This window comes from Ochlerotatus camptorhynchus, unplaced genomic scaffold (genome assembly GCF_037179485.1).
Source record: "Ochlerotatus camptorhynchus isolate MF236.1 unplaced genomic scaffold, CSIRO-AGI_Acam_v1.1 ptg000183l, whole genome shotgun sequence".
NCBI classification, from domain to species: Eukaryota; Metazoa; Arthropoda; class Insecta; order Diptera; family Culicidae; genus Ochlerotatus; species Ochlerotatus camptorhynchus.
This window is the reverse complement of record NW_027040673.1, coordinates 1,305,324-1,317,789: the sequence shown is the minus strand read 5'-3', so window position 1 is coordinate 1,317,789 and position 12,466 is coordinate 1,305,324. Positions and strand designations below refer to the sequence as shown.

The 12,466-nt window shown below is 39.5% G+C and overlaps 1 protein-coding gene across 15 annotated transcripts in view; it reads left to right on the top strand.

The window, feature by feature from the left end:
- Positions 1–12,466, top strand: part of LOC135702051 (probable serine/threonine-protein kinase DDB_G0282963) — a 244,593-nt gene that overhangs the window by 114,171 nt on the left and 117,956 nt on the right. For all 15 annotated transcript variants that reach the window (XM_065223029.1, XM_065223028.1, XM_065223027.1 and 12 more), the window contains one exon: positions 8,342–8,527. In XM_065223029.1, the coding sequence (XP_065079101.1) occupies positions 8,423–8,527 (105 nt within the window). In that variant the 5' untranslated portion in view covers positions 8,342–8,422. The remainder of the gene's footprint in view (positions 1–8,341; positions 8,528–12,466) is intronic.

The window sequence follows — 12,466 nt, the reverse complement described above, 5'->3', positions numbered from 1 at the left end:
GCCATGATTTTTGTCCACTATTCTACGCGCCATAAACACCAATGTTGCCTGCTGAACAGATTATTAAGCATAATCATAAGACATCAGTAACTTGAATCATTAATAATTTTTGTTTCTTACATTTGTTCGTCTTCAACAAACTTGTAGCTGAGAAAAATTTCAACAAGCGCAGTGATCAGTAGAGTGAACTGGTGTATTTTGAGATAGATATGAACTGAAATTATGGTTACCCCATAGTAATTTCCATATAAACTTCAAATGGTTTGTACCAAATCAGGTTATTACTAAATGAGTTCAAATTTTGGGAGGCTAATCAGGGCCCAATTTGAAACCGTTTGAGCACTGTGGAGCGAAAATTTCAAATGTTGCATAAGTCTTATAGTCATTGTCACTGTGAATAAAACGGACAGTGCATTCCATCTTTTTATTCGATGACACCTACCACCGGATGCAGTTTTAGTGCTGAACGAAGCAGCCATTTTCGCCGTTTTGTACCTGAATAAGAGTCGTAAAAATGTGGAAAATATCGACAAAAATCAAAGAGAAGCCGAGAGGAAACCACATGATGAACTTTTTCAAAGGATCAAGTAAGCTATAAGCTAAGGAAAATCAATATAAATACTTTCATCAATCATTATGTTGAGTTCCATGTGATTTGAGGTATCGCACGATGCATTTTGGCACATGTCAGAATCTGTCCACTTCGCGCGGGTACCCGGTACATCTGAAAGAGCCCATTGTGATCATTGGGTCTGAATATGTCCACCATTGATCTTATAGTAAAATTCTAATGTGATTTGATGTGTCGCATGATGAGTTTTTGATATTTCAATCTTTTGTGAATTCCCCAGTGGAATCAGCAGTATGGGGATCTTAAAAACATCTTGTGGAACTTGTTTCACTCAAATTGGTCCAGCCATCTCTGCGAAGAATTGAGTGAGTTGCACTCATACGAATTTACATACATACATACATAAATACATGCATACACACACACAAACAGAAACATTTTCCGATCCCGTTGAGAAGAGTCTATTGGTATACGCCATTCGTCTCTCCGGGTCTTGGAACGAAATTTAGTGATACCATAGCCTTTCGGTACACCTTGGTGTACGAGAAAGGCAATAAGATTGGTATCAGCAAATTGTGTTATATTTAGCCAAGTTTTTCATTTTATTTTGCAAAATGTAATGAATATGTTGCTTGATATATCTTATTTCAAAACTGTATTTGTATCGTTACAGCAGTTTTAGTGTTTAGCGCCAATTTATCGTACTTAACTTCTTTCTTACAGTCCTCTCCATTTCTCGATGATCTTTATTTCGATATTCCTTCCTATCTGAATCGTTTCAGCAACCCTAATCCTGATTCATCAGTACTTTTTGAGCACGAAGTGTTTATAATCGCATTGATAAGCTTATTAATTTTTCTTTCGATTGTCGATTTCTCCATATTTAGATGGTGGAATGTTGAATCTCTTATAAATTGTGCTCGTTGTCCCGCTGCTTGCGTGCAAAAGAACCAGTACTAAGTATCTAATGGATGTCCACACTAAATGGCATTTAAGATCGACTCAAATTTAAATTTAAATTACTCAAACTCTAGAAAACGTAGTTTACTTGTAGACTGAGTAAATTTTTCGGAGCCTCATAATTTTTTTTCTCGGATATAATAAAAATCGACGAAAAATTTACTCATTCTAGAAGTATACACTCATTATTAGCCACTCACTCACTCATTACATAGACAATGGAAAATATTCATTAGAATTTAACATAACTTTCATGTGATGTCATAATTGGAAATTGCACCACAAAATCACATGAACCTTATGTGTCAAATGTAATCATATTAAACTCATGTGATCACATGAATGTTACGTAAAATTTAAATAGATATCATTGGTTTTGTTAATGGAAAAATATAATGTGCATTCCCAATGGAAAGTACTTCAAAAAAAATTCCGTGTACTAATTTCATATATATATAAAGAGATGTTGCTCATATTAGAAAGCATATTCCTGGAAAAGCTCGGAAAGTTTTACTCAGTCTATGAATTAACTACGTTTTCAATAATATGAGTGAACTTATCTCAACTTTGAGTCAACCGCATTTGTCATGTAATCGTAATTTATCTTTTTTATTTATTTGCTTTTAATATATACGGCGTATATGGATGCATTCTCAACTCCAATTAGGTTCCCTCCTCCCTCACACGCAAAACTTTCTGTAGTCCAATTACAGACATTTCTGAAATTCACAGATATTTTTCGCAGATTTCTGAAAAAAAAAGTCTGGCATCTCTGGTGTTCATAAAAGTTCGCGATATTTTCCAAAATTAACTAAGGTAAAAGTTCGCGAGTCATTGTGAGTTTTCACGAACTTTTCCATCACTGCTTATTGGAAATTTCTAGTTAACCCATGAAGCCTCTGAAGTTGCTCCTATAGACCTCTGAAGAAATGTTAAAAGGCCAAAGACCGTCGTACCGAAAGGCACCGATATCTGGACTCTGTTAAATGTTAATAGCAAGTTTTACACAATTTTTCTGAGTTAGTTATCAATCGAAGAGCCTATTTAATTTTATTTTATTTTATAGAGGATCGTACAGAATTGTTCTCGTTTCTCTAAAATTTAATTATAAAGTTAAATGTTCAGATTACATAAAACCAATGGTGCAAAATTTTGACAATACATGGTGGCATTGACATTTATGCTTTGGTCACTCATTTGAGCTAACAGTCATCGTCAAGGCAAACCATGTCAATTGTCAATGACAATGCTGTCAGATTTTTATAATTAACTAAATTTGTTACGAAATTGAATTACTTGAGCAACACAATTACGTGGACCCGTTGAACTGCTTGGATAACAATAATGTGACACAGAATGCACGAAATTACACTTTTTGTTACCAGGGTGAATCTTTGTCACAGACGAAAAAAAGGAATGAGATTTTAACGTAGGTTTTTTTGAGGATCAAGTCTGTCAGTGACTATGTGAAAAACAATTTTGTCAATATCGCGCGAAAGTCTGTCAATGGCAACAAAAAATCTCAACACTGCATAGAACCGCATTGCACTTCTGAAGTTGAAGCAATTGATATTTGGAGTTGATCATTACGGTCTATAAGGTATCTTGAATTCACTAGTAAAGTCTTTCATCAAAACACTGAAAATAAAAATTAGTTTATACACGAAAAGCGTTCGTTTGCTTCACAAATTCTTTCGTTTTTTCTGCAACGAAAAACATACGAGCATACGTCGCTGTATTCGTCTGTATGGCAACGAAGGCCGTAAACCTCGAATAGGTTGGTGATCTCAGCTCCGAAGCATTCATCGCAGCGTTGAAACGGTTTGTTGCCTGCCGAGGCAAGCCAATTGCTCTGTTCTGTGACAATGTCACCAACTTCAAGGGAACAGACAGAGAACTACGAGACCTCCCCTAATAAAATTGTTATGGTTATTTTTCTTAACGACGTGTTTGGGGTATCATCCAAACCATTTGTGGAAAAGTTCGACAATTTGGGTAATCGTTCGTTTATGGTATTTATTTATTAGGGTCTGCAAGCAACTCAACGACCAACAACTGACTGAAGGTAACATCGTTCTGCGCTGAATCATCCATCCAGTTCAACTTTATCCCTGCGAACGCACCGACATTCGGCGGCCTTTGGAAGGCTGCGATCAAGGCTTTCAAGCACCACTTTCGACGAGTCGTTGGCTTGGAATCCCTATCAAGCGATGCAATGCGTACCATCCTCTGCCAGATAGAGAGCTGTCTTAACTCTCGCCCACTTACCGCCCTATGTGACATGAAAGTTCTCACACCGGGACACTTTCTGGTCGGAACAGCACTCCAGTCAATCCCGGAGCCCAACCTGGCCCGAGTTTCCAACAACCGGCTTTCACTTTGGTAGGAGATGCAGCGCAGAATCCAAACGTTTTGGAAACTCTGGTCGACGGACTACCTTCATCAACTGTAGCAGCGTACGAAGCACTACTACCGGCAGCCGAATGTTCTTGTCGGAAAGCTGGTACTCCTGAAGGACGACAACCTACCTACCTCCGGTCAGGTGGAGCGTGGGTCGAATCGAAGCAGTACATCCCGGCGCGGATGGTCTCGTCCGGGTGGTGACCGTCAGACTTGCATCCGGCGCAGTCTTCGACCGACCGATTGTGAAGATCTGTCTTCTACCAACCGACAGCGAAGATAGTTCCGCCTCCACTTCCGGTGAAGTGCCTGGTAGCCCAGATGGACACGCAGCAATCGCTGCTATCGCAGAAGAATCCTCATGTTTTAGATTAAGAAAAGATCTTGAATTAGAGTATAAGTTAATTTGAATGAAATAGTTGTTTCATTGGTAGCCAGTATGTCGCAAACAACGCAAACAGTTAGAACAGCATACAATTCACCAGACGAAAAACCACAAATTATATTGTACCACACATCACACAACCAACAGATATTAAAACGATCAACATGCTGGCCAAGTAGATAGTTCAAACCAAACTTTTGTATCATCTGCACGAGAAATACACACCCGGTTAAAGCAACGCAGCAAAGCAACTTCATTTTCTCCCTCCGATCGAAGCCACCCAAACAGCCTTTGTCAAGGCTAGAGTTTAGAACTTTCTCACCGTAAACCAGAACCAGTGACCAACCCCAGAGTATTCCATTGCGCCGTTGCCAGGCGTGGGAGCTACCGAAGAGGATTCCGTGGCCCTGAAAAATATTGGTACGTTCTGAGAAACTTGATTCGTTTAAATTTCCAAAATTAATCAGTTCATAACATTCGTGTATTTTATGAAGCATTGCAACTCTGGCTACGAATATTTCTTGAACTAAATACGAATATATTTGTGCGAAAAAAATCGAAAGAATGAAAATATTACGAATCATCCGTATACTCACAAAAAAAGTTCAAATTATACGAAAAGCTATACAAAGAGACACAAAAATTTAATTGGAAAATAAAATTGATTATTGTGAAAGCCATTTTAAAAACTTTATTGCATTGAATATTGAATATTTAAAGTAAATCTATTACATACCAATGGTGATTCTTCCAATCTGCACCAGGATCTTCTGAAACCCGCAGCACGAATCAAAGGCCATACCCTACGGCACGGCAGCATCTCTCCGATGAACAGTCAACGCCTTCTTTACCAGTCAGTGGCTTGGACTCGCTAAAGTATCTAGTCTTATAGCGAATTTGTTTATTATTCAGTTCCAACCTGGATCGGGTATCAAGATCGGCTCTGCTTGTTTTCTGACAAACGTCAGTTTGATCGTTTGTTTTTAAAAGCTACCTCAGGTTGATGTTCGCACTGACAAAAGTTCGGTTTCACACTGGGTTGGAACCAGTTCCAACCCCGATAATAAACAAATTCGCTATTAGTGATTTGCTGCGTCAGCTGTGTCCAAGATCAGAATGCGGTCTATGTCCACGGAAAAACTCACGACGGCTGCTCTTTCATCTAGCCAACGATTGACAGGCTGTGTATATTTATAAAATAAGGATTAGTTCCACTACAAATTGCAAAACGATGGTAATGCTCATCTCATCAGGGACCGTGAACCTCCCGATAGTCCTCGATGAAAGGTAGTTGGTGGAATCCATCATGTTGATCGGTCTCAGTTAATGATGGTCAGCACGGGATGGCCGTAGCTTACGACGGGACTCCCAGCTTGAGCCATGTTTGCTCCTCCGTGGTGCGTATTCCGTTGGATGATAGTTTTTTTTTTGCTGCAGCTGCGAAGCGGCATCTACGCCGGGGATCGGACCAAACAAAAATCAACATCACATTTCATCAGTCCAATGATGATGCCTTCTAGTTTTCATTATACTTAAAAACATGCGTATCACATACGCAATTGCATAATATTAATGAACGTCAAATGCTATAATGCACGAGTGATTTTCGTAGGTGAACGAATGGTTTTGTAGTTTTCACGAACGTACGAAAAAAAAAAGGCAGTGTTTACTTCCGTGCAAAAATCAGTTCTTGTATTGTACGAATTAAGAGTAAGGTTAGCATGATGCCTGATAGCATACAATACAAATGTTTCGCAAAATATACGAAACATATGTTATATCTACGAAACTCATTTTTTTACGAAATGAGCTTGACAGAATTAACGAAAAAATATTTTCAGTGTATCCATAAGACCTCCATAGCTGACATACAGAATCATATAAAAGAATTCTGGAATTAATATTGTTTTAATTAGGCTTTAACCGTAACAGTTATTGATCCCAGATCTAAGAACAAAAGAATGTTTATTTATTTATTTATTTCGTCAAGCAAAGTCTACAATGGTTACAATGTTTTACTTACATACTATGCATTATTTCTATAATGTTTTAGTTTGGTTTTAATTTCTTCTTATGACATAGTGATGCTCATGACTTCACAGTGTAGATTATACTGTCGCATCATTCGATTGAAGGGGCCATTTTTTGCGTAATTTGTTCTGTGTGATTTTTCTGAGAATAATTTTCGTGTTCTTAGATGCCGACCGGGTGTGTAGAAGTTTAATTGTGAAAGTATTTCTGATGATTTTATGTGATGTGAAATAATGTCATTGATGAAGAAAAGCATTGAAAATTCGCGGCGTTCTTTGAGTGTTTGCAAGTTGATGAGCATACAGCGTGCTTCATATGATGGAAGAGGAAATGCGGTCCAATTCAATTTCCGAAGGGCATATAAAAGGAATTGATTTTGGACGGATTCTATGCGTTCCTCGTGTATGGCAATGTACGGATTCCATACCAGGTTACAGTATTCCAGAATAGGTCTTACGTATGTAATATATAATAATTTGATAGTGTATGGGTCTTGAAAATTATAGCTGAACCTCTTAATGAAGCCCAACATACTATTTGCTTTCGTTATGATTGTATTATAATGTTCTACAAAAGTTAGTTTGGGGTCTAGGATCACACCTAGGTCCCTTACAATTTTACATTTTTCTACTTTTTGGTTGCCTGAAAATATTTCAAAAAGAGGTGTTTCTACTTTTCTGCTAAATACAATTGCGTTGAATTTTTTTCAAAATTGAGTTGGAGTAGACTTTTACTACACCAAGTGTTGAATAAGTTGATTTCATTCTGGAATTCTTCTGTGTCACTAGAATTACTTATTTCCATGAAGAGCTTCATGTCGTCTGCATATATAAGAACTTTTATTTTTTTAAGTATGTAGGAAATGTCGTTTACGTACAAAATAAAAAGAATTGGGCCTAAATGAGAGCCCTGGGGCACCCCAGAGGTGACCGAAATAGGTTCTGAAAGTTTATTCTGAAAACGAACTCTTTGTTTGCGTTGCGTTAAGTATGATTGGAGCCAATTCAGAAGCCTAGATTCCATTCCTAATTTTTGCAGTTTAAAGTGTCGATTCGGTCAAATGCTTTACTGAAGTCAGTATAAAGAGCTTCCACGTGCTTGCCATTGTCCATTGCGTTAAGAATGAAGGTTACAAATTCAAGAAGATTAGAGGTAGCTAAACGACCTTTAAAAAAGCCGTGCTGTTTGTTTGTAATTTGATTTTTTTACTTGCTGAAAAATTTCGTCGTTTTTTTTAGAGACATATTGAAAAGGCGGGTAAGTTGTTCTGAAAGATTCTTCAAGAATACAGGTGCAATTCCGTCAGGTCCTGGTCCTTTAGATGCGTCCAAATTTTTTAGTGCATTGAGGACTTCATGTTGACATATTTGATTGACAGATATGTTGTTTGAGACTTCGGGAATGAATGCAAAGAAGTCGCGGTCGCGGTCTTTTTCAGAAAATGTCAGTATAACATCAATATAAAAGCGTGGATTAAGACTTGATTGCTTAATTGTAGAACAGCGTTTTGTTTTTGAAACCTCTTTTAAATTTGCTATTCATTGAAAAAAAAATTGATTAAACTAACTGAATTATAGCCCATTGGTAGTCAAAACTTTGCCTTAAGTACTCAAATACTTTCACAATGATAAAAATTACAACATTTTGATTGTTTCCTAAATCTGTTCAATGAATATTGAACATAGTATTTTAAAACATTTGGAAAGTCAATGCATGGACATGTAAAACGCAAACATAAAAAGCAAGTACTACTTATTATCAAAATTCGATATCTAACTTTATAAACTTTACTACATACACACATGCACATACAGTTTACTAACACGTAACCATTTTTATACGTTCATTCTGCATTAACATAAAACCTCATCGATGAACTTTACGCTTGATTTGCTATTGTGGAATGTCTTCATTATCTCGCATGTGCGATGCCTACCCTGCCAGTAAACCGCAATCATTATTCCACAACACCTTTTTATTCTCAAACCCAACAGCTTCCCCATCGCCTTGATGCCGACGCCGCGAGCAAACCTCTCACCGCTGCTTCCGAACCCATAGCAGGGCGCCGGCTCCCTATGGGCAAATGCGCCTCCAAACAGCCGGTTTCTGGACTCAATGAATTCGGAAGCTCCCCGTACCTGGCCATCTGCAGCGACGATGACATCATCTTCATCAATGTGGTAAGCCACTCACCATCACTGTAATGTTATGTTCTTTTCTTTTCACCCAATGCATTTATCCAGTTCACTGAATATTGATTACTCAAACCATTCTCCAACCGACCATTATCGATCCGCAAAGTGCCAACCGCTTTGAAGTAGGTGTGAGAAAAAAATACTCAAAATCGAATAATCGGTTCATTATGAGCAAAGGAAAACCGCAAAACCAAATCCCAGGTGGCTCACGGCCATCGATCGCAAGAGCCATACTGCCATCCAGAGAATGCCCGTTCAGTGCCCAGATCCCAAAAACCACCGACCGAACAAGCCGGGGGATAAAAGAAAATTGATATTTATCTCCTCACTACCCAGCTCTTTCCGACGTTCCGAAACCAAAAACTGCATCCATGGCACTCTCGTTGACCTAGTGACTGCCACCAGTCAACCGCATATTGTATTGGTTAATAAACTCTGTGCTCCAACACTTGACTGCAGAACCAAAGTCAATTCTCCACAGACCGAACGCCAATTTGTATTCGGCGACTGTTGAAATTAAAATTCATTGGATATTGTCGGTTTCATCGGCAGTAATTGCAAATTATATGCTATTATCAGATTACCTCAAGTGAATCCACATTGGCCCCGCAATTTTTTTGGAGGGAGTTGCAATGCTACTGTGAAGAAATTGCGATGGGAATATTTAGACACCCAGACCGCACATGTTCAATTCGGAGGAGCAGTTGTAGTCGGCAAAGATCAGACGCGGATCCAATGGAAGCCACGTTCATTGATCGATTTTGTTCAATTCACGCTGAATGCCTCAAAATTTATCTGATGGCCAAGCGGGAAATGTTATGATTCGCAATCGAAAGGGGGTAGGAGCATGCACGGTTGGAAAACAAATAATTGATGCATTACACTAAGACTTGGGGTTCGGGGTCTGTCCGTACATATTCACATATCGCCGTTTATTAATGGAGGTAATGATGTTCGTCAATGCGACTTGCACAATACATTGTACGTGTAATGGACACGTGCGAGAACTCCATGGGCACGACTGATCTGGTTGAGTATCGAAAATATTTGAATCTATTGTAATAGTGGATTGCTTTCAATATTGGCCACTTCTATACTGTTTTACATACAAGGTTGCTTCGAATCAAATCGCTATAAAACACGTTTTTCGGAATTAGGCAATCATTTGATGTTATGATGATGATTGAGAAGTTCCACGCCAACTGACGAATTGATTTTACTGCGTGAAACTTCGCAAAAAATTGCACTATGGTCAATGAACCAAGTTTGTACCTGAATTCGTCCATTTTGTCACGCATAATTTTTCAAAATGCCGTATTCTGTATGTTTCACTAAATTATAGCACGAAAACGGCTCATCTAATCAAAATGACGCATACACTAAAAAAAATCAAAAATTTTCGTCAAAAATTAAAAACTTCTGGAAAAAAAAGTACATTTCCAAAATTTTAAATTTCATTCAGCTTTTAAATCTTACAATGCTAATTTTTCTTAAATGAACATAATGGACACTTCAAAACAGGCAAAAAACGCAGAACATCAACTACAGTACTTTCCCGTTTTTGTCAGCCCCATCTGAAATTTTAGGCTGACAAAAACGGAAAGCTGACAGAATCGGGAAATTTTCTTTTTCAATATTTTAACCATCAAAATGATTTTGAAATCAAGTTTAACCATTATTTATCCACTATTGATGGAATTACTGATAAATGTTAACTATTCTTACAACAAAGGGTACACCGAATGTCTCGAAAAAATTTCGCACGGTTTCTTTAAATTCCGCTTGGTTTTCAGCGCTGCAACCAAGGCTGAACCGCCATATCTCAGTATCCAACGTAAATACACTAGCCAGGAGCCGTTCCGAGATGTTCGGTATGATTCTGGCTACCGCGTTGATGGCCTTCGCTGCCTTCTCGTAGGCGTATTCTACGTGGCTATTGAAGCCAAACGTTCGTCGACCATCACTCCCAGGCATTTCAACACGCACTTCTAGTTTATTGCGTGCTCCCCAATGGTAATTGTTGACCGCTGCAGCGCTTTAAAGTTACTGATCAATACCACCTCGCTTTTGTGGGCTATCTGCAGCTTCGCTCCATGCATTAGGTTTCCAATCATGTCGACCGCCTCGGTTGCCAACATTTCCATCTATTTCAGGGTCTTGCCAGTTACCGTAAGACGACGACGTCGTCCGCAAAGCCAACGAGCTCAACTCGTTTTAAATCACGTTTCAGAGCGTTGGACCAAGGATGAAGTCTTGTGGAATTCCCACCGTGGTCCTAGTCGATCTCTGTCCCATATTTAGCTCGTAGATCAGAACCCGGTTTTGGAAGTAGCGTCGGTCTCCCAGCTGGAGCTGTTGAACGCATTCTTGACGTCGATCGTTATCACAGCGTAATATCGATCTCCTCTCCACTTCTGTTTCGACACCTTCTCGGCTCTCTAGAATTGCATCCACTTTTGCTTTTCCTTTTCGAAATCCGAACTGCCTCTCCGACAATCCTTGCTCACTCTCTGTGAATTTCGTCAGCCTGTTTAGGATGATCCTCTCTAAAGCTGGGTTTAGACTAGGCAAGTCAAATGATCAAGTCAGTTGAGTTCAACTGACTTGAACGCGAATTGAACGTGTAAACCATGCCATTCAACTGACTTGATCAACTCACTTGAATTGAAAAAAGTTGAACCAGGCTCAACTTTTCAAGCCAATTGAATTCAACTGAGTTGATCATTTGACTTGCCTAGTCTAAACCCAGCTTAAGAGTTTTCCGAGTGTATCCAGCAGGCACTGCTACGAGTTGCTCGTTGGTGACTTCATCGTTATCTCCCTCCCCGTCTCCGTACGACGCAGGTGGCCAGGTCGTTGCATGGTGCTTCCAGAAAAGTCGTTCCACGATGACTTTCAGGTTCTCTAAGCACATTTCAGCGGGCATGACTTGACATCTGATCTTCGTCATCACGATACGGTGTGCGTCGTTGGCAGCAGCGTCTCGACTCAGCTCCAGTTGACAGTTTGACTTGCTCTGCTTTTTATCTCTCGTTTATGTGCTCCGAACATTCCTCTACGTTCCTCTCTGTCTGCTTCTGTTCTTGCTCTCTGAACCTGTCTTCTGGCTCTCAGACAACTAGCGGGGAGGGTGCTAATAGCCTCGTTGAAGCACTAAGCTGGAGGTTCCACTTCAGGTCGCAAGTTCTCGTCTTATGTACTGCCACAGGACTCCGTTGGCCGATGCCATATCGGATTGCCTGATGGTCACTATGGGTATATCCTTCACATACTCTCCAATTCATGTTTTCCACCAGCGACGGACTGCAGTACGCATAAAGTGACGTCGATAATGGACCACCTCTGCGAAAAGTGCTGGTGGTGCCTTTATTGAACAGCCTAATTTCCATCTTCACCAGAGCTTCCAGCAGAATGTGCCCGCAAGAGGGTACATCTGTTTCCCCACTCCACTGTCTAAGCATTGAAGTCTACTCCGATGACTACCGGTCTTCGTCCGATCAGCTCTTCGGTAAGTCCAACCAGCGTCTCGTGGAATTGCTCCATCGTCCATCGACTTTATTTCAGTGGTGATTTTGAAATTAATTAGGGTAGAGCACTACTTCGGCCTAAGCGCCCATTTTGGATCTATCAAGCAGAAAACATCAAATAAATCCATGATTTCGGCGTTAACAGGTAAATTATGTGTTGGGTACGATACTTTAGTTCAAATTCTACCAAACGAAGTCAATAAGAACGCGTGATTAAATTGTTTGCACCCAATATTCTCAAAAACAAATGAAGTGCTCCGACCGAAACAATCTTCATCTTCATCCGATAGGCCGAAGTGAATTCATTGGCGTTTCAATGCGTTAGGCCGAGTTTAGAATCTGTAGGCCGAGTTTGGCGTCAAGAAGCAGTGTTAGACTTTTCACAATATCTCAAAAA